General features: G+C 40.7%; 1 protein-coding gene across 1 annotated transcript; it reads left to right on the plus strand.

Moving 5' to 3' along the window:
- Positions 1 to 2,727: 2,727 nt before the first annotated feature.
- LOC110987169 (ATP-binding cassette sub-family C member 9-like) lies at positions 2,728 to 24,524 on the plus strand. The gene is made up of 31 exons (XM_087136311.1): positions 2,728 to 3,431; positions 3,962 to 4,201; positions 6,127 to 6,324; positions 6,524 to 6,679; positions 7,415 to 7,570; positions 8,183 to 8,317; positions 8,753 to 8,915; positions 9,085 to 9,125; positions 10,790 to 11,035; positions 11,545 to 11,721; positions 12,099 to 12,177; positions 12,438 to 12,543; positions 12,885 to 12,983; positions 13,359 to 13,524; positions 14,164 to 14,301; positions 14,497 to 14,710; positions 15,173 to 15,381; positions 15,821 to 15,987; positions 16,306 to 16,375; positions 16,650 to 16,807; positions 17,400 to 17,492; positions 18,109 to 18,211; positions 18,661 to 18,774; positions 19,037 to 19,148; positions 20,022 to 20,149; positions 20,935 to 21,013; positions 21,308 to 21,416; positions 21,788 to 21,891; positions 22,247 to 22,380; positions 22,540 to 22,602; positions 22,873 to 24,524. The coding sequence occupies exons 1-31, from the start codon at positions 2,808 to 2,810 to the stop codon at positions 23,008 to 23,010; spliced, it is 4,719 nt and encodes a 1,572-aa protein (XP_086992437.1). The 5' UTR covers positions 2,728 to 2,807; the 3' UTR covers positions 23,011 to 24,524.
- The last annotated feature ends 484 nt before the right edge of the window (positions 24,525 to 25,008 follow it).

The following is a 25,008-nucleotide window of genomic DNA, read 5'->3' on the forward strand; positions in this document are numbered from 1 at the left end:
CAAAAACTGGTCAAATGGCTTTTGACTCAGGCACGTGGATCCCAAAAGTAATCGATCAACATCAGGCTCAGATATAGTTGTTTGCCCCTCGTTTCCATACCGATTAGAATTTAAACAATCAGGTCCCTTTGGCTAACTTGCACACTATAAAAATCCATTTTCTGCCAAATTTCTGCCCGTCTTTGTCACGTAAGCCCTACCGCCAAAGTAACAGCGTCAGAAGTAGAAGTTGGAAGTGAAGCCAACATTTTAGAGGTTTTCCTTGACATTTCTGCCCTTTTGAATGGTGAGGAATATCATGAACACTCTGATGAGAAAGTGTCATGAAAGAAGGAAAGCGTATGAATGAGAACAGAATTTTTTCGTGCCTTTTAGTCGGGCAATTTGACGTCATTATGTACGTATTAGTGCAATGCAGTAAAAGTCAATTCGTACCAAAACCACACTCGTATCCATGGATGTGCGTACTTAAGTGTGAGCTATGCCTAAAATCCGGACATCTCATTTTTGACCGCTGTCGGACTCAGTGCGGAAGTTTGATTCCGCCTGAAAAACGAACCGCATTTCAGACAAATGGCTCTTGATCTTGAAGAAATAAACTGATGGATACAAACGATTCATCAGTCATTGTGAAAATTAGACACAAAATTAGGTAATAAACGACAGTTTTTATAATTTATCCTTTGCCGTAAAATTGATATTTTCCGCTTCTTTGATTACTTTCCGGAGATCTGTCTCACCAGAAGCTATTAATGTAAAAAGTTACACAAGAAAAAATTCGAATTGTAAACCCTGACAAAGGACTCCTTGGAAACAGCTTGTCTTGAATCACAGAAGAAAGGTGTTTACTCCTTAACAGCCCTTGACACAAGTCCAGAGTCAGCGGTTCGCAGTAATTAATTGACAACGAATACATGTAAACTTCATGGAACAATACACGTACACCAACCGTTTATGTTTTTATGTGGTTAAAGAAAATGACCAGCTATGGTTTGAGTAGAATGAGTTTATTTATTACGTACTTAGTGTTTTTGCCACATGTGGAGCCCAAATAACCATTAATACAAGTATACAGTTGTACATGTGACTCCATGTATGGAATTCCATATCTGCCGTCGCCCGTCGCCCGTCGTCCGTCGCATTTTGCTTTTTGTTGTGTCCCAATTCTGCCATTTACCAGTTCCAAACATGCCATTTTCCGTCGTGCGTCGCCCGTCGTGCGTCGCCCGTCATGCGTCGTCCGTCGTGCGTCGTCCGTCGTCCGTCGTGCTGTTTATCAAATGTATTGTTAAGGGGCAATTACCACTTGGTTTAAGTTTCAGAAAATATGACGTGTTGGTTTTTGTGGGTGTGTATGCCATGGTGGATAGAGCAATGAGAACAGGTTGTCCAGCACATCAGCATTATTTATGGGGCTAACAAGTAACGTTACTGTTTAAAAGACTTCTGTGAGCCAACCTGCAAATAAAGTCATGTCTAATTTGGAGTATACAGCAGATTTCATCATAGGTATACCCGCCCTCAAAATAATGTTGAATCAGTTCGTCTCTTATGAAAACTATTGGGAATCAAACACTGTAAATAATCTATATATTTTCTGAAACTTAAACCAAGTGGTAATTGCCCCTTAACAATACATTTAATAAACTGTTTGTTATCCACAGCACGTCTAGTATTTCTGGATTTCAAAGTGAAATTGAGAGGACAAGATAGAATATCTGTATCGGTTGGCAGATTTCTTCCTGGAATTTGATGTAAACAAGTCGGCACATTTTTACAGTATGCAAATTAGAATAACACTGTGGATAAGTTGGCCGGAACATTTTTGCTGAAAATGTTTTTCCCAAAAAAACACTTGGTTGAATTCTCAGAGAGGCGATATTTTCTTGTCAAGGGGCAGGGGTAGTCTAGCATTATTGGAATTAATTATGTGACTAGTATATGCTTTGCAGGTGGGATTTGTACTTGCCTTATTCGGAAAAGATCTTTAGAAGTGAATGGAATCATCACATTGTCATTTGTTAAACAACGGCTTTTGCATGTCTTATGCTACCCATTTGATAGGCGACGCACGACGGGCGACGCACGACGGCAGATATGGAATTCCATACTCCATGTAACAGACTTATAATATACAGAGCCAGTAATGACCCTCTATGATTTTACAAATGTTACAACCGGTTCCTCAACCGACCCTTAACACTAAATCTAATGTTCTTGGGTGATTTCTAAGATGGAAAAAGTATCTCTTCTGACCAACTGTTGCATTCCTAGGGTTTACTTAGCTAGAAAAACTGCCTGTATTGTGGATCAACCGTCTTTTAACATCACGAGGAAATTCTGGAACGTGAGTGTCCATCGCAAAACTCCACCAAAAGAGGGCACTATAACAAATTTACGCCGGTACAATTAAATATCACCATTTGATAGACTCTTGGTAATTTATTCACTTACGAGGTCTTCAAGGGAAATGGCAGTACAAATCCCCTCACATGGGTCACCACTAAAATAATACGTCTGTTATCATGACCTGTATCTAGAAGCAAATACTTGACGAACAGCTCTGTGCCTTGGGCTTTTATTATTTCATCCTAAGGTTCAGACTGATCACTATGTTTATTGACGGGGATTTCAACATCAAAGTTACGGCATAATGTAAACTTGTTTGCCTTTCTAGTACTTTGTACTTTTAATGTGTATACTGAACGGCAAGAACGCGTTTGGGTAATAAGCTGTTCTTGGGTTGAAGGTTCGTTACGGGTTAGTGAATTCGAACTTGCGACTTTCAGTCATGAGCAGGAATAGCTATGGCGCGTGCACACGCCAGTACGGGTTGGCAGTGGCTCTGTGGAATAAACTCTACGGACTTGGATAGCTCGGGAGGTTTCAACCTCGTCAACTGGCACGACAACACTTGTTTCGTAGACGCATTGGACTTCATTCCTCACCTGGGATTTATCCTCCTGTCTTCTGTCGTCTTGTTCCTAGGATGCTGCACATGCTGCAGTAAGGGTAGAAGTTCGGAATACCTCATCCGGTTTCCTGGTCATTCTGTAAGATGGTCTGTGTCCATCTTCCTGTTAATCCTCCTCCTTGCCTCCTTAGCTGAAGGCATCCTGACAGATGAAACTTATATCCAGAGTCTAGGGGCCACTCAGCCCCATCTGTACGCTCCGTCAATCTGTGCACTAGTCGCTGTGATCGTCTCTCTGGTCTACTACCAGCAAATGGAGATCTGGCAAGTTGGTGGCATGGCCGTCCTCCTGCTGTTCTACTATACAGCGGCGGCTCTGACAGAGATCGGAAGGCTCATCAACTTACTTGAGCTGGACCAAGGATCAGTGACGATTACCCGGTTTGACCTGGTGGTACTGAAACTGATTTGTTTTGTGGTGCTTGTCATGTTGGAATTAAATGTCATCCGAGTAAAGGTGAGATGTTTAAAAAATCGAATCGAGCTAAATTAAAAAGGAATACAATAGCATACAGGCCCATTAAATATCAAAATAACCCAAGCAGTAATAAAAAGCCATAAAACAAAAAACTGAATCCACTTTAAACCTGTTTTGATTGGGGACAAGATTCCCCCTCCCCTCAGAAGCACATGCTGTACGAACGTCGACCTCCTGATCTTGACCGGATCATCCAATGGTATAGCAGGCACTGTGGACGTTGCTCTCGCCCTGCAAAAATAAATGGCACCGATTATAAAAAATTAGGTCCCAAGATAATACTTTGGTATTCTCCTCTTTCCAGTTGGGGATTCTTGGAAAGCTTCAAAATAGCCAATATAGGTTTATTAAACACAGCAGCGCCTATCAGGGCTATGAAATAAGTGCTGGTGTCTATGACTGATCGCAGAACACCGCATGGTGCCCATGTGGTCTCTACAGAACACATCCGGCCCGGATCCTGGTATTGCCAAGTACATGTATATTTTACCATCTCTCGAAACTGACAGGTGTTATGTCGCAGACGGTGTAGGAAGGAAAGCACACCTGAGGACATTTCTTTCCAAGGTCCGTTTTACCGAAGTGACTATGTCAACTTCGCCTCGGAGCTGGTCTTCTGGTGGCTAAACTGGCTTTTCTTCCTGGGTTACAAGCGGTCAATCGAGATAGACGACTTGGGAAGGTTGCCGAAGAGAATGAGCGCCGAGCATCTCCAGCAACAACTCAAGAAGGAGTTCCAGAGAGAGCAGGTATAATTTTTTTTTAATGACGCAATTACATACACTCACTCTTTCACCACTACCATAAATTGATCAATTTTACGATCTATGGCAACTTGATTTTTTTTATTTAAACACCATGGTTAAAACTGTTAATGTTGATAAAATATTGTAACCTATTACCTCCACCAGCATCGTACATGAACTAGTCTATACTTGTCTGTATGCTTATGCAACTCTGACCTGGTTAAATGCAAGAGTGAAAGAAAACAAGTTTTAAGGATTTTAAATGGACGATAATTTCCTCGTTTCATTTTCTCCAGGGGAAACATTTTTCTTCCCTGTGTAAACTCTTTTTCTATATGAAGAAACGGAGTATACTTTATTCTTACAATTTGTGACAGCTTAATTCCGACTTGCCAAAGTACGGAACTCCTGCACCCAGTATATAATGCCGTGTAAGTTCTACATGATGGCAACACACACAATGAAGTTGCGCCATTTAATTTTCAACAAACACCGGATACGCTTTTGATTCTTAAATTCGTTGCTTCACTTTTTTCCAGCCAGTAATACAAAATGTGGGACCGGGATATAACAAACTAAAAGTTATGTGGCGTTGACCAAGCACGCAGGTATACGGACCCCTGAAATTCGCAATGAATAGCGGGTACACCGGCTTCATGTAGGACTCTTCTGGAATCTTGGGGTTCCTGCCTACCACACTCTTTCCATTTATTCAACGCATGGGCAGTTCCGAACTGCAGGCAATTCCGCATGTATGCTTGGAACATGTACGACATGGTATTCACGATAAAGAATGAAATCAAAGCTGGAATGGAGACTAATGCATATTCTCAGCCCGGAGCACTGGTACCCTGCGTGCAGTACCTCTTTCTTTTCACTGGTACACATACGTCAGTCGTGTGTATGCATACATATACATGTACTTTTAATAGGGAACTGCCCACGATGTTGTGTTACCCTCCTAACCTGTCCATTGATCATTACAGAGTATAACTCATAAACTGAACTCATGCATACCTTTTGGCATGGCCCGCCCACGTTAATTTTGCTATACATATGGAACACAAAAACTCTGTACATGTACATGTTTAATATACAATTATGCCGTATACTCTATACAAAATTCTATAGCATCGGCAGTCCATGCCTTCATGGTCAAAATAACTGTGTGCTGTTTTTTTCCAGAGTTCAAATAAAACTCTTTCATGGAATATTGAATATGTTGTGTGCTTTACTTGTAAAATTTGCACTTAATTTTGCTGTTTAATGCCAATTTTCCACCACGTTTACCATCAATGAACTACATGTAGGCCTATATATTGTATATGTTGTGCAAGGTCTCGGTCTCGGTCATCTTGGTCTCGGTCTCGAACTGCAAAAGTCTCGGTCTCGAAGTTCTGGTCTCGGTCTTGAAAGAGCTGGTCTCGGTCTTGGTCTCGGTCTCGAATGCCTTGGTTTCGGTCTCGGTCTCGGACATAAAGGTCTCGACTACAACACTGGTATGTACCGTACGATCCGGGTGCGTGAATTGTTGACGCACAGTTTCTGCATTTCTGTCATGGTCTCGGCAGGTCTCTGGTGAGAGACCCGAGACCTCGGCATCCAAGACCGAGACCAGCCCTCCCGAGACCAAGACCGAGACCGAGACTCTTGTAGGCCGAGACCAAGACCGAGACCGAGACCTCAAAAAAAGGTCTCGAGACGGTCTCGAGACCGAGACCAGGTCTCGAGACCGAGACCAGGTCTCGAGACCTCCAACACTGTGTCTGAGTAGGATAATATTTTTATTTTGCTCTTCATTGCCGTATTTCCCGTACAACGTGGCATATGATGTCTTTGGCATTCGATCTTGTCGCAGTAGGGCCTATCGTTTTGCTGGTGAAGTCCTTTCAAAAATGCCCATTTCCGCCTCTCATTTCTAACATCAGCACAAGGCTGCGGCCAAAGGTCACCAGCCCTCTCTCGGTAAAGTCATCTTCCGTATCTACGGGGCAAGGATGGCCTGGGCTGGGATTATAAAACTGGCCAGCGACTTCGCCGGTCTTATCGGCCCACTCTGCGTGTCGGGTATAGTGTTGTACGTCGCTAACATCTACTACAAAAAGGACACCGGTGAAGAGGAAGAGGTGGGTTGTTGAAAATTAGTATGACAGAAATAACCTAAGTTCATCATAAAATGATCCCTCTCGATTTCTGCGGGGGGGGAAGACACGCCCCTCGTATCATTCCCCGTCACTGGAACAGAACAATATAAGAAGCTGGTGAAATATTTACCTTTGGTGGAGTGTTTCTCATGATTTGAATAATTTCCTATGTCTGATTCAGCTGGATCCTCATTTCGTCGATGTTTCCGAGTTTGTAGCCAACGGTTTCGTCTTAATGGGGATCACAATCATCGCTGCGACTTTTCAGTTCATAGGAGCTCACAAATGCTTCTTCTATTCCACATTTTACGGTATGTGTCTACGCTCAAGCATACAGGTAAGTGTGACTAAAGTCTCCAAACCTAGCCGTCTTTAAGATGGTATAATTTAAGACCCGAGGAGTCACAGTGCGTGGAAAAGTGTATTAATAATTCTGATAGTGATCGCTCATTGTGGTGATGTCATGGTCTATCCTTTTCCTGTAAACTTTTCCACTGGTACAAAGCAGGAAAATGCACTTTACAGGTTGTTCAGAAATAACAGGGATCTGATACTCATTACAGCAAGGCATGGGAATAATTAAATGGAAGATAGGAATAAGAAGACGAGATCAAAATAACAGCAGATTCATGCTCGCATTCACTGTTCAGGGAAAGTTCCGTTCAGTAGGGGCTGCATGTAGGTTGACAGACTGCAGGTGGGCCCGAGAATCGAAAAGTAAACTGGGACGGTGAAAATAGATCGTACATGTCAATCTGATGGATGGTGAAAACAGGTGATTAAAGTAGTGAACACAGTATTGCAAAAAATACCCCCAAACCCCCGGTGCTTCGCAGCCATCGCAGTATAATCTATTAAATCAAAACCGCGGGAAACCGGCAAAACCCAGGTAACGATGCCCTATACGCACCTCGTTTCGTTTGGTTGATCGGCTCGTTGCTTGATAATAATAATTATTATAATAAACAACTATCTTTATCGTAAATCCTAGTTCATTTGGCCATTCTTTTTGAAAAGTCTATTAAGTACTTGTGCAGACATAGCCTATATAGTAAATATCTGTTCCTCACAGACGATGGTGTACGAGAAGTCGCTGAGCCTGTCAACATTTGCTTCCACTGGTGGTGAGATGACAGCGGGTCAGATCACGAACCACATGTCGACTGACGCCATGAATCTTCTGTACATGTTTCAGTATTTGCATTTCACCTGGACCGTTCCTTTCTTGGTAAGTGCAAATAATTATCACTTAATTTCGATTTCAAAATGAAATTGGCTTTTATGATATTCAACCATTTTTGTTTCTGTCATCTTTCATTTGTATAATTTATTATCCATGATGTACATATATACATATACATGATAATTAACAGTTCAAAGTAAATTTGTTTACACTACCTTTTATTAACATGACAGTAAATGTAATATCTAACCTTTTCATCTGATTAACGTGTCACGGGCCTATGAACCCATTTTATCACGTCTGGACTGTTTTTAATGTACAAAACAACATCCTCCAAATGAATTCATCAATGGTTACCATTAAACTCTATTTCATCCTGTAATGGTGACCTAGTATAGGAAAGATGTCTCACAATGCTATTTATTGACTAATCGATAAATCAATCAACAAAAACGTAACCGATTGAGTGGTCATTCAATAACTGACTGCATGACGTGCTGACTGACCAACCGGCAGATTACCCAAATCTGTCGGTTAGCTCTGCTAATATCACCCGACCATCATTAACTCATACACCTGCTGCATCATTTAACGAAATTAATCAGTTTTACCACTTTGATGTGATTTTATCGATGTTCTCGTTCTTCTGCTGTGCAGGTGGCTCTTGTTATGTATCTCTTGTACGAAGCCTTAGGTGTGGCCGCACTTCTAGGAGCTGTAGTTTACCTCGTGGTTATTCCGTTGCAGTTAGTTATTGCCAACTTCATGGCAAAACACCAAAAGAGGGCTCTGGTAATCATGGCAATTGCCCTTTTCTGTGACTTATTTCGAAATAAACACAAGTATTTTAAAATAAACACAAGTTTATATTTAAATTTTCCTTACATCCAGACGAGGCAGTTAAGTTCGAAGTGCCTTTTTGGAATGTGCCAAAGTTTAATAACTTAAAATTAATAAACTGAATTTTAAATAAATTCAATTTTGTGTTACTCTGAGGAAAATAAAAACAAATTTCGTCTCAAGAAATCTTAAAAAAAATTACGATAAATACTGCTGTTTTGGATAGGTGACAAAATTTGGAACACTGTGGTGGGTTTGGGTGGCAGCAAGAAATGGACCAACGCAACTATCTCCCAAATTCAACTGTCGTTCCAATGTAGCTTTAGGGAAGGCACTGTCGCCTTCTTGTGGATCCAAGAGGAATGGCTATCGTCATTTTTTTGACAGAACCTTGCTGATGAACGGCTGAGATATTCTAACGAGATCCTCCAAGGCATCAAACTTCTGAAGTCGTATGGTTGGGAGCATCTTTATCTTCGGGTGGTGGAGAACATACGGAATCGAGAACTGATGTCGCTACTAAAGATGAATGCTGCGTACGGGTTGATCGGTATGGCACATTATGCGCATTTATATGTGACGTTTCTAATTATGTGCAAAATTGAAATATAAAACTTAATGAGGAAACATATCCTTGTAGGATGCGAAATGACTGATTTATAATAGGGAGCATGATAATAAATATATGACGTCATGATTCTTACTATTTACCATTTCAGGCTTTATCGTTTCGTCATCTCCCCTCGTCGTTACGCTGCTGGTAAGATGTTATAACTTCTCAATTTGATCAAGCAAGTCTAAGCACCAGCCGGTAATCTTTTTTAGGGGTCAAACATATACCGGTACCAAATCAATACATATGCGTTTTTCATGTTAAGATGTATGGGTCGTATGGTGGCTACCTATATAGACTTTACTCAAGTTGGGATCTCTGTGGCGTCTTCGTTTATACTCTGGATACATAATAGAGATCGCGCTGTTACTTGCTTCGCGCCCTCCTGTGTCCACTTATCACTATGAGTTCAGTTCAGAAATCCCGACTTGATGAATCTGCCAACCGTTCGCACGCAGCGAATGGGCTCATCTACCAAAAGTGGTAGCAGCCAGTCACATTGCCGGATTTGTTTTTACGTCGTTCATACCTGCATTATAATGAACGGGTCTACAAGTGTGACTACTTTGTTTGGTAAAAATTCTACAAGTCTGACTACTTTGTTTGGTAAAATTTCTGTATACATTATGCAAGATCATGTCGTTCATATGCAATTTACATGTACCAACGGGGGGTCCGATTGGCTTATCCGTCAAGTCGGACTTACTAAATGGTGACGGATGACACACGTTTTACAATAAAGGTTATCAAATGAGGGCGGATTATAAGGTTATGCGAGCTGCCGGCACGGCCGAGCCGAGCTCGACGACCGTGTACTGCTGTGTACAGTCTGAAAGATGGCTGACTGGTGAGAGCAACGTATAAGTCCGACTTGATTCAAGTCTACTGCCTATAAGGTACCAGTAACCGTATTAAGGGTGAATCAGAATCAGAACCGGGGGGGGGGAGTTTTTTGGGGGAAGGGCCGTTGTTATTTGTTGGAAGAAAGAGATGTCGTTTTTGAAGAAAACGGCTGGCTTGGGGGATACACATCTCCTACCCTCCCATCTGCCACTCGGCTTGATGATCTATCTATGTATGTCTCTCGTAATGCGGTCTTACAACTGCAAGTAAGGATAATTAAATCCAACAAGTAATAATGATACAAACGAGGGAATACATGTAATAAACAATACCGTCTTGTTGTTTTGGCTTGGTTTGGTTTATTTCACATCTTCGTTAACAACGCAGGTAGATAAACAATGAAAATGAATTCAGAGTATCAAGACAATGTTATGATATTAATTCATATACAATAAATAAAGACAAAATATAAGTTACATCAAACTGTCTCGATACAATACAAATACATTTAGCTGGTGTAGGATTAAGATAGTAAAGGATTAGAAATTAGATCTTTCGTAATACATGTAAATAGCACCATGAATATTTATGAGTTGAAATCACTGGTAAGTAAGAAAGTCAGGATTTTTCTTGAATTGATAAACGGTACATGTTGGGGATAGGCAGGTTAAACCATTCCATAAAATCGGGTCTTGGTGTCTTACAGTTGATCTGGAAAAACTTGTTCGTGCACTAAAGATGTGAAACTTGGATGACAATCTTGTATTATAATTATGGATTGCACTGTTTAAGTAAACATAGTCTGTATGGCCGTTGGAAGGATCTGGCGCTCAAATTTATACATGAAAACGCTCAAGTGATATTTGTAAATATTTGAATTTTAAGAAGAGAGGTCCAGTGTGTGATCTATTACCGAGATTATTATTGTTGAAATTATGTTTGTTGTTCATCCTCCCCATAATCTCCAGACCTTTGGGACCTACACCGTCTTCTCCGGTGAATCCTTGACCCCCGAGAAAGCCTTCTCCTCCCTGGCGCTCTTCAACCAGCTCTCTGGGCCTCTCTTTATGCTTCCCCTGGTGACAGCCGCCCTCGTCAACGGTGTCATCAGCACGAAACGGCTGCAGAGGTTTTTCATGGCCCAGGAAGTGGAGAAGAGCTGCACAGGGCAGGACTGGAGGGACAGGGTGGAAGGGCAGGGTCCACACGATTACGTGAGTCACGACTCCTGGCCCTGCAAATACCATGTATTTTCGCGTAGAACTCATAATACGCTGATACCCCTGCTCGTCAGGGACATAGATGATTCCCAAGATCCTCCTTGCTGTGTGGTCGATTACATTACTTATATACTTTCGGCTTGTGTCTGACGGATTGTCCCCACAATGTCAAATGGCACAAAAAATACGTACCGTTTCGTGTGGCCATTATTGGAAAACGAACAGCCATATTGGTCAACGCTTTTCCATAAAAGAAAAGAACGTGATATTAATTGGTGGGATGGGCACACTGTATTTGAGTCTTGTTGGTACCCGAAAAAGTATGGTTGGTTGGCTACTTAAAGGTGGTGTCATACTGACATTCTGTTTATATTTATGATTTACAAAAGCTGGTTTATAATACTGCCTCACAAATGGAATTAATCGCTGGGGATTACAGTGTCTCAGAAAATGTGTGAGTTTGAGACTTTTGATTAAGTTATTTCATATACACATTTTAACAGAATGAACAAGAAACTACTTTAGAAAGAATCAAAGATGACATCACGAGTGACGTTGATGAAACGACGCACATGCTTCCCAAGATAGAGGTGTCAAAGACTAAGCGATTCGACGGGTATCAGGCAATGAACAGCACCAAGGCGACGAGAAACCGTTTGCCCGATTCGGTCGCGATTGAGGTACATATAAACCGTTGAATGACAATGCTGCTGATGTGTAATCAATAACACTAAAAAGTTTCTTCTGACAAAAGAAGCTTAAAGTTGAAAGGCTATATAGGAGTGAATACGAGTAAGAAAAAAATAACTGAATCTCAAACAGTCTTCTTTACGTCGATAGATAATGAATTACGCATATATCAGAGTAAGCTTCAATCCTAATATCTGTGTTTTAGTGTGTTTTTTTATTCAGGAGGTCTACTTTTTCTACAGTTACATATCATCTGATATTTTGCCCACTGGGGAATATGTTTTGGATAGGTTCCTTATAGGATTTTCATGTTTGCGCATTTTGCCCACAGAGAGCTTTTTCTCTTCATTACTTTTCGCTCTTTCAGATTACTAACGGTAACTTCACCTGGGACAAGAGCAGCAGCATCCCTATTATCTCCAACATCAATGTTGACATACCTGCAGGTATAAAGATTAAAAAGTAAATCCATGGTCAATACGACGGAACATTTGACTTGGATTAAGTGATCGTCCAAAACTTGAAGTTCATTGCGCTCTGAAATTCTCATTACCTGTAGGAGTCGAATATTTTTTATGTCATAAGCAAGTAAGAGCGACAAAATCTATTCCCCGCCAGATGTAAAAAAAAGGGTGGTCCACGTCAGAGTTTCATATTTCCATCTTAAGAGAGATAATATAAATGAAAATCACACTCTCTTTTACAGGTAAACTGACGATGGTTATAGGATCAGTTGGAAGCGGCAAATCGTCACTGGTTTCAGCTATTCAGGGAGAGATGACAACCTTATCAGGCACCGTCCAGTTAAACGAGTTAGACAGAGTCCTAAATTTTTAGCATTTTTTTCTCCGTAGCCTATTTTATTCACGAGTCTGGCGAATTTCGAACACCACTACACTTTTTTTGGATAATCTTTGACAAATCCTTACCCATAGAGTTGGGATGCATTTATTAAGAAAGACATATGATCAATAAAGACTCAGGAACAGAGAAGAAAATAAAAATATTGTCTTTTCTGTTGAAAGTGTGACTTCTTACTCTTTATGGTCAGTTTCAGGCCAAAGGTCGAATTTGTCTTTTACCAATTTGTATTAATTCTGTTACAAATTGCTGTCTGTCGCTGCATTTTCAGATTACTTTGTTTCCGTTCCAGAGGTACATCATCCATTGCATACGCGGCCCAGAAAGCCTGGCTGATCAACTCTACACTTCAGGGAAACGTTCTGTTCGGCAAGGAGCTAGATACCAAAAAGTAAACTCATAAGGAAAAACTTTGGCAATTTTCATATCCCTGTCAAAATCGTGCCATTTACTTCAATTAAAACAACAGTGTTACCACAATATGAATAACCCTTGGTTCATTATTGAATCCATTATCCATTCCCAGAAAAAAAGAAAAACAGAAGATTAACCAATTTCTACCTAAGTAGTTTGTCTTCCCAATGGAACATCACTCCACCTCGTGCACACAGCATTAAAACACAAATAGCACCATCAATCTGCTGTCGATGAAGATGGAGGCAAAAACCACTTATAATGTCTCAGGTTGTCTTAATAAGCTCAGACCACTCAAAAGGAGCAGCACTCAAAGGAGACAAACTTGGAATTTTCATAACCTCACATGCAGGTACAAGAAAACCATCGATGTGTGTGCTCTTAAGCCCGATATCGAAATCCTCCCCGGTGGAGACCAGACTGAGATAGGAGAAAAGGGAATCAACATGAGTGGAGGACAAAAGCAACGAATCAGCATCGCTAGGACAGTCTACTCCGACAAGGATATCGTCATACTTGTAGGTTGATACATTTTTCTCGAACCTACCATGCTTCTCCTTACAAGGTAAGGTCTACCCGCCATCCCCAATCCAAACATTAGCTGTAGCACACTCCTGAGAATCTCTCTCTAGTCATGCTTGGGGAAACATCTACTGAGGAAAATCAACATCATTATTTAAACAGAAGAAAACTAAATGAATTAAGTCTTCATGCTGCAGTATCTTATTTAAGAGAGTAGGTGTTGGTGTAAAACGACTGTAGGGCTATCGATGGAAAAGATGGAAAACATTCTTGGGCAAAGAATCTTACCGTTTTACAATATTTTCTTTGCCGTATACGGACGATTCACAATAGTGCGGCTCCAAGAGTTTGCAACGCGTTGACCAATCACAATGCGCGAGAACTTTCGACCTAATGTGCGTTTGGAAAGGGTCGACAGATGTCGCGCACTTCGATTAGTCAACGTGTTGTAAATTCTTCGAGGGGCACTATTCCAAATTGCACGTATTGAAAACGTCTGATTCGTAACTTAACTATCAGTAAGGTTCCGAGAAAAACCAAAGTACAGTGAAAAATCTAATAGGAGATTCAAATTTAATTTCAAAAGATCTCAATTAAAGCAAAACTGTGTTTTCTGTGTTGTGAAATTTTTGCAGGATGACCCACTTTCAGCTTTGGATGTCCACGTGGGATCGCAAGTCTTCCACAAGGCCATCGTTGGGACTCTCCTCAAGAAGAAACGAACCGTTCTCTTGGTAACACATCAACTGCAATACTTACATCATGCACACAAGGTGGGAAAGAAATAGGGAAATATAATACACTAAAAAGATATGGCTGAATACCCTAGCGAAATTATAAGTTGTCAGACTTTGCATCAAAATTAAAATGATAATAATTACAATCAATTCTGATTCTTCCGAATGAAACGTCATCGTGCAAACTTTGAACCATGGTGCAATCGGCTTTACATTAATCTTGATCATCAGATCATTGTCATGAAAGATGGTAAGGTGGCCCACCAAGGCACTCTTCAAGACATCATAGACGAGGCTCCGGAACTTTACAGCGAGTACCAGCAAGCCGTCAAGACGGCTACGGAGTCAGAGACGGAGACAGAGGACATCATGAGCAGGATGTCTGATGAAGAAAAGAGGGAAGTCTTCAAGAGGAAGATAAACCGAGAATTATCCGTGGAATCAAGTAAGACAAATCCAGATAAAAAAGTTTTACCTGCATTGAATTCATTCATAATTACTTCGCTCACAGAAAACCAAAAATTGTTTGAGCGATATGACAGTCGTATTTGGTTCCAATTAAGTACAGGCTTCAATTTAAAAATCCCTTTTTTTTGGAGCGACTGATAACCTCGATCCTACTTAAGACACGCATATCTAATCAAGGAGCCGTTATCTTTATTAATCTTTTTTGAACACCTTTATTTTCAAGTTTTCTCCTGCTGTTATATGTGTTTAAAGTGATCTACCCCGATGCACAAAAATCTCCTCTGTCCAGGAAGGCTGCTTCAGTGTTAGGGAATATTCTTTCAGGTTTTGATATCGATGTTGCACTGTAAGCCAGTCGGAATGAGATAAGTGAAGTACACGTGGAGCCTGTTCTCATTTGAAGACACTTTTGAGATTGATTATTGGCTGTTCTTTGCAGGTAGCTCGAAAACTGGCACCAAACTCATCAAAGAGGAAGAAATGGAACGAGGATCTGTGTCCTACAAAGTCTATGCATTCTACTGTCGAGCAATGACGTGGACGATGTCCATTGGTTTCCTTGCTGGATATGTGGGCAACGCAGGCTTCACCGTGGGAACCAACTTCTGGCTGTCTGAATGGTCTACTGCAGGAATCACAACTGATAATGTAAGGAATAATGGGTCTAAAAAAGCTCCAGAGCCGGGCTTTGGGTAGAATGCATTTTCACTCCTCAAATCTCATCTTTCCAGTTCTTTCCAGTGTAAATTTCTGTTTTGAAATATTGAACAGGCCGTGCCACTCTTATAGAAGATTGCATGTTTTGCGTTGGGTAAAAGCTTTTGTCATTAAATTCACGTTGCCATTCGTGTAAGAGGACATAAATTATTCAATGGAACAAGTTAATATTTTTCACCTCCCTCCTTCCTAAAGTGACATTACACAGCGAGATGTCTTATTTTCATAAAGCAGTAAGAGACCTATGTTAATACTACATAGTGTTTATTGCTGAAACCAGCAACGCGTCGTATAGACCAGTATCATGGCATGTTACCATGTATTGCTGTTCGCTGATACAAGATTTGTTCTGTTTTGTGTCTGGCTGTAGTCCACTATAAAGCCGCTGTCCTATTACATTGCTGGCTATGCTGGATTGTCTGTCGGCGGGGTTGTGACCGCTTTCGTCGGTTGCATGTTTATCGTGTTTGGAGCGTACGTCGCCTCACGTGATCTGCACATCTCCATGCTTCGTAATATCACCAAATGTTCCATGAGGTAATTTGGGTGTAATGCCCCGTGAGGGACTTAGGTTTAATAACGAATAGGTAAATTTGTTCTCAACAGACCACTGGTATAAAAGTATCTTGGAGGGACTTGTAGTTCTTGTTTTGACGAAAGGTGTTGCAGTATTTCTAAAATATGCTAGTTTTTCCTACGTAAAATAAAAGGAGCTTAAAATACAAGGTAATTGTATGGGCAAAGTACAGATCTGTTGGTGTCTTCTAAAGGAAGGTAAAGGTGACAAGTTGGAATGCAGCATTAGCCTTATAATAGATGACCGACAATCAATGTTCGTGTTTTGGATCGTTCCAGATTTTTTGACACAACCCCTCTCGGTCGTGTCTTGAATCGCCTTGCAGCTGACACAACTATTTTGGATATGGTGAGCACATCCTTCTTCTAGACAAAGGAATGTTTGAAAAAAATTGTCCCGGAAAGCAAACAAAATGTAAAATGTCCTTTTTAAGTTAGAGCCTATACGCCAACTGCAGCTTTGCATTTGAGAAGTAAATTTCTAAATCGGTCAGATCACCACAAATGAGATTTCACATGGTTACAAACTGGTATCCTGAAGAGGTTAATTTATTTGAACAATTCCACTTAACAGCTCTAAATTTTGTTTACTGACTTTCACAAATTTTTGTTCTGGACACTAGAAACTTTTCCAGAGCATGGACGCCACGGTATTCTTTTCTGTGAACTATGTCAGTGGACTGGTGGTCAATTCAATCATTCTGCCGATTTTCTTGATCTTCGCTGCTCCTATGGTGGTCAGTTACTACTTTCTAGCCAAATTTTACGTCACAACGTCTAGGTAGGTAAAGAAGACGGCTGTCCAAATTCATTCCTTTGAAAAACAATCAGTTTATGAAGTCACCATCACCAAAGGTTTTCATTCTGTTCGCTTTTTTCATGTAACTTTCAAAAAATGCCCGATTTCACGACGTATTGACCACGTAACTGTCAGGTTATTTTAATCAAAACTACAGAAAAAGGCTCATAGTTGACGAAACCATCAGAGATCCCATGAGCCATTTCAGTGATACATTCTAAGAGCTGCCAAAGTGAGACCCACTACCTGACAATTTAATATTATAATATATATGGAATATAACGACCTCTTCTGAGTTAAGGGAATTACACTGTAAAACGTGGGGTTGATATTTTACCCAGTGTTGGTGTAAATATCAACTTCCCAACCTTGGGCAAATTCTTCCCAATCGGTCAATGTTTGACCAACAGTGATGGAAATTAACCAATAATGTGGTAACTTTAACTAAGGTTGGGCAAATAAGAAATGCCCAACACTGTTTGACCAACTTTTCTTTTAATGGGAGGTTCCCCCATTTATCACTGAAACAGTTAATGGCATTATTCGTCTTGAGTCAGAGGAATTTCCCTTTCAGATCGCTTCAGAGACTCGACAGCGTGACCAAATCGCCAGTATTTGCTCACTTCTCAGAGACCTTGGGCGGACTGCCAACCATTCGAGCATACAGGTTCCCCTATTTTTTCTTATACTAGTAATATGACATTTGAAATACGACTACGTGCCTTAATAAAGGTGTGAAGTATGTGAAAAGAGCCAAAGTTATGTAATCTCTAGCAATCTATTCCCAGGCTCTCAAATGAGTGAGATACCTGCAAACGAGTATTCCGATCCTTCACGGCGACAGTTCAGTAGAAACTTTTTTAACTATTAGGTATCTTTCCCTCTCTCCTTATTATCGACATTTATTTGTTTAATAAGCTTTCTATGCCTTTCAGGGATAATGTAATTCAAAGAGGTCGTGAAAATTGTGCTAAGCCATTTGTAAACTACAGTCCAATGGTAATGTTTAACACATCCTTCTTGATGGGAAAAAGTGATTATGATTCTAAGTGGCAACTTCTTTCACAAGAATGGTTAAAGAACATTGAAAGCTTTTTTTAACCTTCGTTGCAATTGAGTAAATTTGTTTATCTTCATCAAGTAGTGCAATTCGCTCCTCTTTGTGTGACATTACTGCAGTGGACACATGTAAACACTTAACATCAAAGATATTTCCAATACAACACAATTCTTTTCGTTCGGTTTCCTCTCATCATCTCTTGGGCCACACGCTTCATTTACAGAGATCAAGATCGGTTTTACTCGACTCTCATGAAGAAAGTAAACGTGAACAACACGGCTTTTCTTTATCTGCAAACTTCGAATAGATGGGCAGGAATGCGACTGGTAAGTTGACTTCGACCGAAACAAATCTTTGCTCATTGATTCAGGCCATTTTTGCCATCCTACATCTCTCGACTGGTGCACACGACGAGGAGTACATATCTAAGTGCAGGTGTACAAGGTACCAAATGATTTGTGTTTCCGTTCGAAAATGTACAAAGTTGGGTCAAACGTGGGCACATAAAACTTGCCTGCCCCCTAAAAATAAGAATATGAAAGGATGGGGTTTGATTAGGTGTTGCTGTCTTTGTGGTAAAACTAGACGAAAGTCACGACGCATGAAAGATTCCGGGTGCCTTTGGTATTTTTTTTACATAGAAAGAGGTAGTATTTAAATGCAATCTAGTTTTGAGATCATGCGAATTAGTATATAGTCACGAAAGCTGTCCCCAGCTGGGAAACATTTCAGGATATTTATCAATTATCGCTAGTGTTGTATTCTTCTGTTAAAGGAATCGATTGGAGTAATTGGTATCCTAATTGCTGGAGTGGGGACCATCATCAGTTCACTCAACGGCACAATTGAACCCAGTGAAGTTGGGTTGGCGGTTTCCTATACATTGGTGGTAAGTGTTCAGATCGCTGTCTGAAACAACACTCTGACACATCTATCATAGGAAATAGGCATTTCTGCTGATGACATGGGCACAAGTGGCTCTGTGCTGTAGCTTAGTTTTTTTCGACAAATTACTACTGTAATTATAGAATTACTGTTTTTCTCAGATGTCATCACTTTTTTGTACAGTCCCATTGTAAAACACTCCAAGAGACAAATTATACCCCAGCTTTTCTTCTCTCAAACGAGGCGGTTCGGACTGTTTATTGCAGGTTGCCAATTTCATGAATTTTGCTGTCCGATTTGCTGCTGAAACCGAGATGCAGATGAACGCGATTGAGCGTGTCAAAGAGTACTCAAGCATTGCCAATGAAGACTATACAGGTATTCATATCTTTATAAGTAAGGCAAAAGCTTACTGACATGGCGTATTTGGAATGCTCGGTAATATAAAAATTACCTAGCGCAACTGTCTGTAGTTTTGTGTGTTCCAGGAGAAATATGTGGACTACTTATGCTTTGAAAGGACCGTGCAATGGAAATATACTACTACATTTTACTAAAACCCTTGAAATTGCATCTTTTGGTTTAGATTATGCCTATTTAAAGCTTTGTTTTGCTATTTTTACCCTTTTTGGGGAATTTTGTGTTTTTTGCTCAAGCAAATTTCCTAGTCATGAGCAAATGACTATGATGTCATCCAAGGCATTGAACCCCAATGTTGTAATCATTAGTGCACAAAACAAATCTGGATTTGTTCAAACACTGCTACCATAGATTTCATTTCCTTTGCCAATTTACTGTTGTGTAAGAGTATGGCAATAACCCCGTGAGAAACCCTGTCCCAGAAATGTTTTCAAAGCAAATTTGGAGTTCACAATTTGACTATAGGCCCAATGCAAACTTGATTTACATCAAGGCAGAAGCGCCATCACTTGACTAGAAATGCTTGGTGGTTTTTGAATTTTTTAAAAAAGTCCACTTTTCAGTTCACGTAACTAAAATAGATGTCAAACAGTCTCTGTACATTGAAGAAGAGTACTTGTATACACAAAAACTGATTCAAAACTTCATCGCATGGATCCTTAAAACCTATGATCACTAAGGAGTCTCTAAAAATGATATTTACTTTGAGGGGCACGGGTGGATAAAACTGGGGAGTCCTTACCTCTGTTCTGGTCCAATAGTACTAGACCTGAGCGTGCCTGACGGTAACGGATCCATTCTTGACCTTGCACCATCTACTGAACCTAATAGGTACAGAGCCACCAGAGAGTTGGCCACAACGAGGAGAAATCAAAATGAACGGAATCTACGTCCGCTACGCCAAGGAACTAGACCCAGTCATCAAAAACGCCACGGTAACCTTCAAATCTGGGGAAAAGGTAATGTAAGTTTGGTTTCTCCTTGATAAACAAAGCTATCCGGTGCGTGAGTGACTTCGTCACAAAGGCGGACGCGCCACAATTCGCAGGCTCGAATCGGACGATTGCAGAAGTTGTGCGTTAACTTCTAGTTCCATGATCCCACATAACGGCGATCTACGCATGTAACTCTATGTGCAGTCCTCGTGCAGTGGGCGCGGTTTAAGCTTAAGTGACGTCACACTTGAGAACCGGATTCCGCTTCACAGTGTGTCAGCCGATAGACTTCTGCACTCTAAACAGTTTCCACGAGTGGTGTTTTAAATTGTCGTCAAGTCCATTGAAAGTTACTAGTTACGATTTAAGCAGCCTGAAGTCCAGAAAATAATGAAAGGTACGGTACGCAAAGTATGATGAAGAAAACGGCATCCCCAGCAGGAGGCGGGATGGAACAAGTTCTCCTGCTGGACATGCTGCCAATGAAATTGTTTTGAAGAACTTACCGACTTTGAATTCAAAGTGCCAACACTGCAGAAACAGTGCCACAACCTTTGGGGGGTAAGAAATCTATGAAGGAAATGCAAAATTGTTTTCAGAAAAAAATTCCATTTCTTTTTTACCTGATCATGACCCGGTAGTGATGCTTTTTGCTCTTGTAGGAATACTAAAGAGTCACCTGGTCGCAATTATAAACTTCTGTCACATTTATATCCTTTAGTGGGGCCAGCAAAATGGGCGTCCTTTTGCTCAGTTGTGTCTTAGCAGAAGCTCATCTTTTTTGCTCCTTTTTTTATCTCGAACCTCAGGTGGGAATTTGTGGCCGGACGGGAAGTGGAAAGTCATCTCTAACTCTGGCACTCTTCAGAATCATTGATACTTGCAAAGGTAATCTAATAATCATCGGGGTGAGAGGGAGGCTCATACGTTTTCATTACTGGTGCTGGAGTTAATAGAAGAATCATCAGATTTCATTGCAATAGATCACACATTGGATTTAACTAAACTAGAAGTTCTCTTGAGCTAATTCATACAAACGTTTAAAAGTCAGCTCTCCTCCCCTTTTCACTTGAGAAAATACAAGAGCCCTCATCAGGACCCCCGCTTCTTCGCTACTTCCACCCTAGCATATCTGGTGAGCCTGTAACTAGGCAATAATTTCTTTCACCCAACCTCTCTCAGGTTCTATCCTCATTGATGACATCGACATCAGCACTGTTCCCCTGACCACCTTGAGACAGCGCCTGGCCATAATTCCTCAGGATCCCGTTCTGTTCAGTGGCACAATCAGGTACATCTCTCTGTTATCCCTGCTTAACATAGAATTCAGCAAAATTCAGATATCACATCAAGTTCGTGACAGTAAGTTAGCAGTAATGCCAAATAGAGCGAAAACATCCTCCTGAATGCAGTATCATGAGTCGTGTTGTGTCCCCCCCAAAAAAGATGGTGTTGTCTTCTTCCCTTGCACCCTCGAACAAAATTGAAGATGATTCACCAAAATGGATCTAAGCTTTCAAGTGTTGCCAAGGGTCTTGGCAATCAATGAATAACACTTCCTCTCTATAGAGCAATGAGTTTTGGTAAAGTGACATGCATAATCCTCCCGCCTCGCTGAAATCAGCAACCAGCTATTTTTTTTTCTTTGTTTTTTGGCTGTAGATACAATCTCGATCCGGAGAAACAGAGGACTGACGGTGAATTGTGGCACAGTCTTGAGATCTCTCAGCTGAAGGATACGGTCAGTCAGATGCCTAAAGGTCTTGGTGAGTGAATTAGAGCTGCTCATTCCAAATTAGGTACTTTTTCATGAAAGACAGTGGCAGAATATTTGAGAGCTATTTTTGTTTCAGTGCTCGTTTCTCTGGCACTCGTGGGTTCGTTCGATTAGCTTCAACGAGTTGACTCGGGTTTAACCTCGTCCCCACCGTCTCGCTTGTTGTATGCAGCACACACGGGCCACCCCAGGTCAGGGTTAACGACACTGTGAAATCTAATCGAACGCACCCTATGTAAATGCCTCTTAGTCGGTCATAATTTACTGATTTGGTCCAAGTAATGCTTGGAGATAGCTGCTGATTAATTTCAGATTTATCCAGTAGATCCTTTTGATGTGTTTAGACTCTGACGTCTCTGAGGGGGGAGAGAATTTCAGCGTAGGTCAACGGCAGCTGTTCTGTCTGGCTCGTGCCTTCTTGAGGCGGTCAAAAATTCTTATCATGGATGAGGCCACGGCTTCTATTGACATGGACACGGTGAGTTGTTGTGATCTGTTGATTAATTGCTCAAATGGAATGAAAACTTTCAAAACTTGAAGACCAATTTTATCAAAATGGTCCCTCTGACATTGAAATGTGAATCGATAATTGATAAAAGGTTGTGCTTGCACTTATTTTGTGTTTAATCCTTAACAGGATAAGATTCTCCAAGAGGTTGTCGCTACCGTGTTTGCAGACTGTACTGTCTTAACTATAGCAGTAAGTAAAGCATACAAATTGATTCTGCTTAAGCGTTACATGGAATCAGGTCACATTTCTGAGACCATTTTCCTCATTTCTGAATAGTACATGTAGATAACACGTTGGACAGTTCATTTGACCTTGACGACTGAACCAATGTTTAGTCCATTTGACATATCCCAATCACCACGAAATTCGTTTATCTCTTACATTGCACTCTCGATTACATCCTCAAATAGTGAGCTAGGCCTATATAGACTCCAGTTTCTTCGATCTTGTTTCTGACAGCACCGAGTTGCCACGATCCTGGATTCCGACTCCATTTTGACCCTGGCTGATGGAGAGATCGTTGAGTACGACACACCGGAGAAATTACTTGCCAACCACAATAGCATCTTTGCTTCGTTAGTCAACTCAAATCAGTAAAACTGGGCATAACTGGGCCCAGAGAAGCTTAATAAAGTTATTTGTAAGTTCAACAAATTGCTTTTGTGTTTAAATAAGGCTTTTAGAGCAGTGAACTTGCGGCAACATATAAATTTCTCTTCCATGTTTTATCTTCCACAGTTTAATAAATGAACAAATGTGAGCTTAACCGGTCTTAAACGGATCAGGGAAATACATGTTGATAATTACCTAAGCCGAAGTCAAGGGACATTACCGGTGTCCATTCTCTTGAGCCAGTCCTTAAAGGTATAAACCATCATTAATTTTTGCAGTTATCCACAAATATAGGCTGACGAAGTTATTACTGAAAAACATACTTGGTTAGATGGTTATGGGATACAGTCCTTGTAAAACGATCTCTTGGGCGAGCTGTCATTTTGAAGAAAAAATAAAGAAGGCTATTTCCAACGACACAGTTTTGGAAATTGCAGCCAGCACTCCATTTGTAATTCGTTGAAGCGCACACGAGCATTGGTGTTACACGCACCTGTGTGCGTTCACTGCGGCCAAGTTCGATCAGCAAAAATTTATCAACAGCTGGTCGGTTCTGCCGGGTACCGGTAATTAGTGCACGAAAATATGTCCTGCAAGATACCAGGTAAAATCGACTCGTTGTGAACTAACTGTCGCCGATCGGACTTGGCCATAATATAATGAAACAGGTTGGTATTCCAACAGAGTATTCTCGAAATGAAGCGTGTCTGACGTAATTCGGACGTGCGTTCTGTTCTGAGTTGCTGTAGCACAGTAAATCTTTTAGAATGAAGGAAAAGCTTCCATCAGTTAATGAAGAATAATCCACACTGGAAACAGTAACGTGACAGTTGTTTTGAGACGGAAATAAGTTATCAAGAAGCGTTTGTCTCCACTGAAATCTGTGTGACGAAAATGGTCGTCAAGATGAGGACCTTTTCTTAAGTCGCTTTAATACATGGCTACAGAACTGTTATGAACTCCGTGATAAGCCAGGCAACAGGCCCGTTGTCAGACCCGCCGGAGACTGGAGGGGGGGGTGGGGAGTAATCAAACCGAAAGTGGAACTTTTGGCACTGTGAACACATATTTTTATACAAAGGCCTTGTGCTTTGGAACACAACATCGAATGGTACGAACATTTATTATATAAACCCCCGCCCTTCCGCCAGCCTATGGGCCTGCGCAAGAAAAACAATGTTTCAAATATTTATGTTTTGAAGTATACTTTCAGACTCTATTCCAAAGGTCTACCTTAAGCAAAATAATTGCTTGATTCACGAACAACGGATTGACTAGATTTGCTTTGTCACAAAGTATCGAAAGTTGCAGGCTTTTCTAGAAAAACCACCCCACTCACAATATTTTGCATTCTTCACAACACAAAAGCATGACCTTTGAAATGTTTTGGTAAAATCAAAAATGCTGCTATTGTACACAGATTTGTGCTTGAGATATGAGGTTTTCTTTAATTGATGCATAGAATAAAATGATTCAAAAAGTATTATAACTCGTCCAAATTCAGTTCCGAGCTGTCACTGTCCTTGCGTCTTATTTCATTTTTTCGATCGAATAATATTTTATTTACTGCTGGATTAATGTCCCCAAGTTGCTCATCACTGATATTGTCCACCCCCTCCTCTGGTAGTAATACTGTCTGCTTCCTGATCTGTTTCTTTGCAGATGGGGCACCATTGACTGCAAAGGTGGGGTTGCACAAAAACCTGTGTCAAGTAAAAACACACACTGAAGTTCATAATGATTAACCCTTTTTTGGGGGGGGTACGACGACCACGATTACAGTCTACTTCAAGGAGGCCTAAAACAGCATTGACCCTTTCCGAAATTCCTTATTGGTAAATAATGCTTTGTAACTGCTTTTATATCTAAAGGGAAGTATAAAAATATATTACGACACTATACATCTACTTTATGAATCTTTCTTTCATGATACACAAAATCTTTTAAGCGATTACATTCCAATGTTTATCAGGTTCTGTACTG

The sequence above is a fragment of the Acanthaster planci genome, linkage group LG04 (assembly GCF_054643075.1).
Source record: "Acanthaster planci isolate LZ-2023a linkage group LG04, COTS_SCS, whole genome shotgun sequence".
Lineage (NCBI taxonomy): Eukaryota > Metazoa > Echinodermata > Asteroidea > Valvatida > Acanthasteridae > Acanthaster > Acanthaster planci.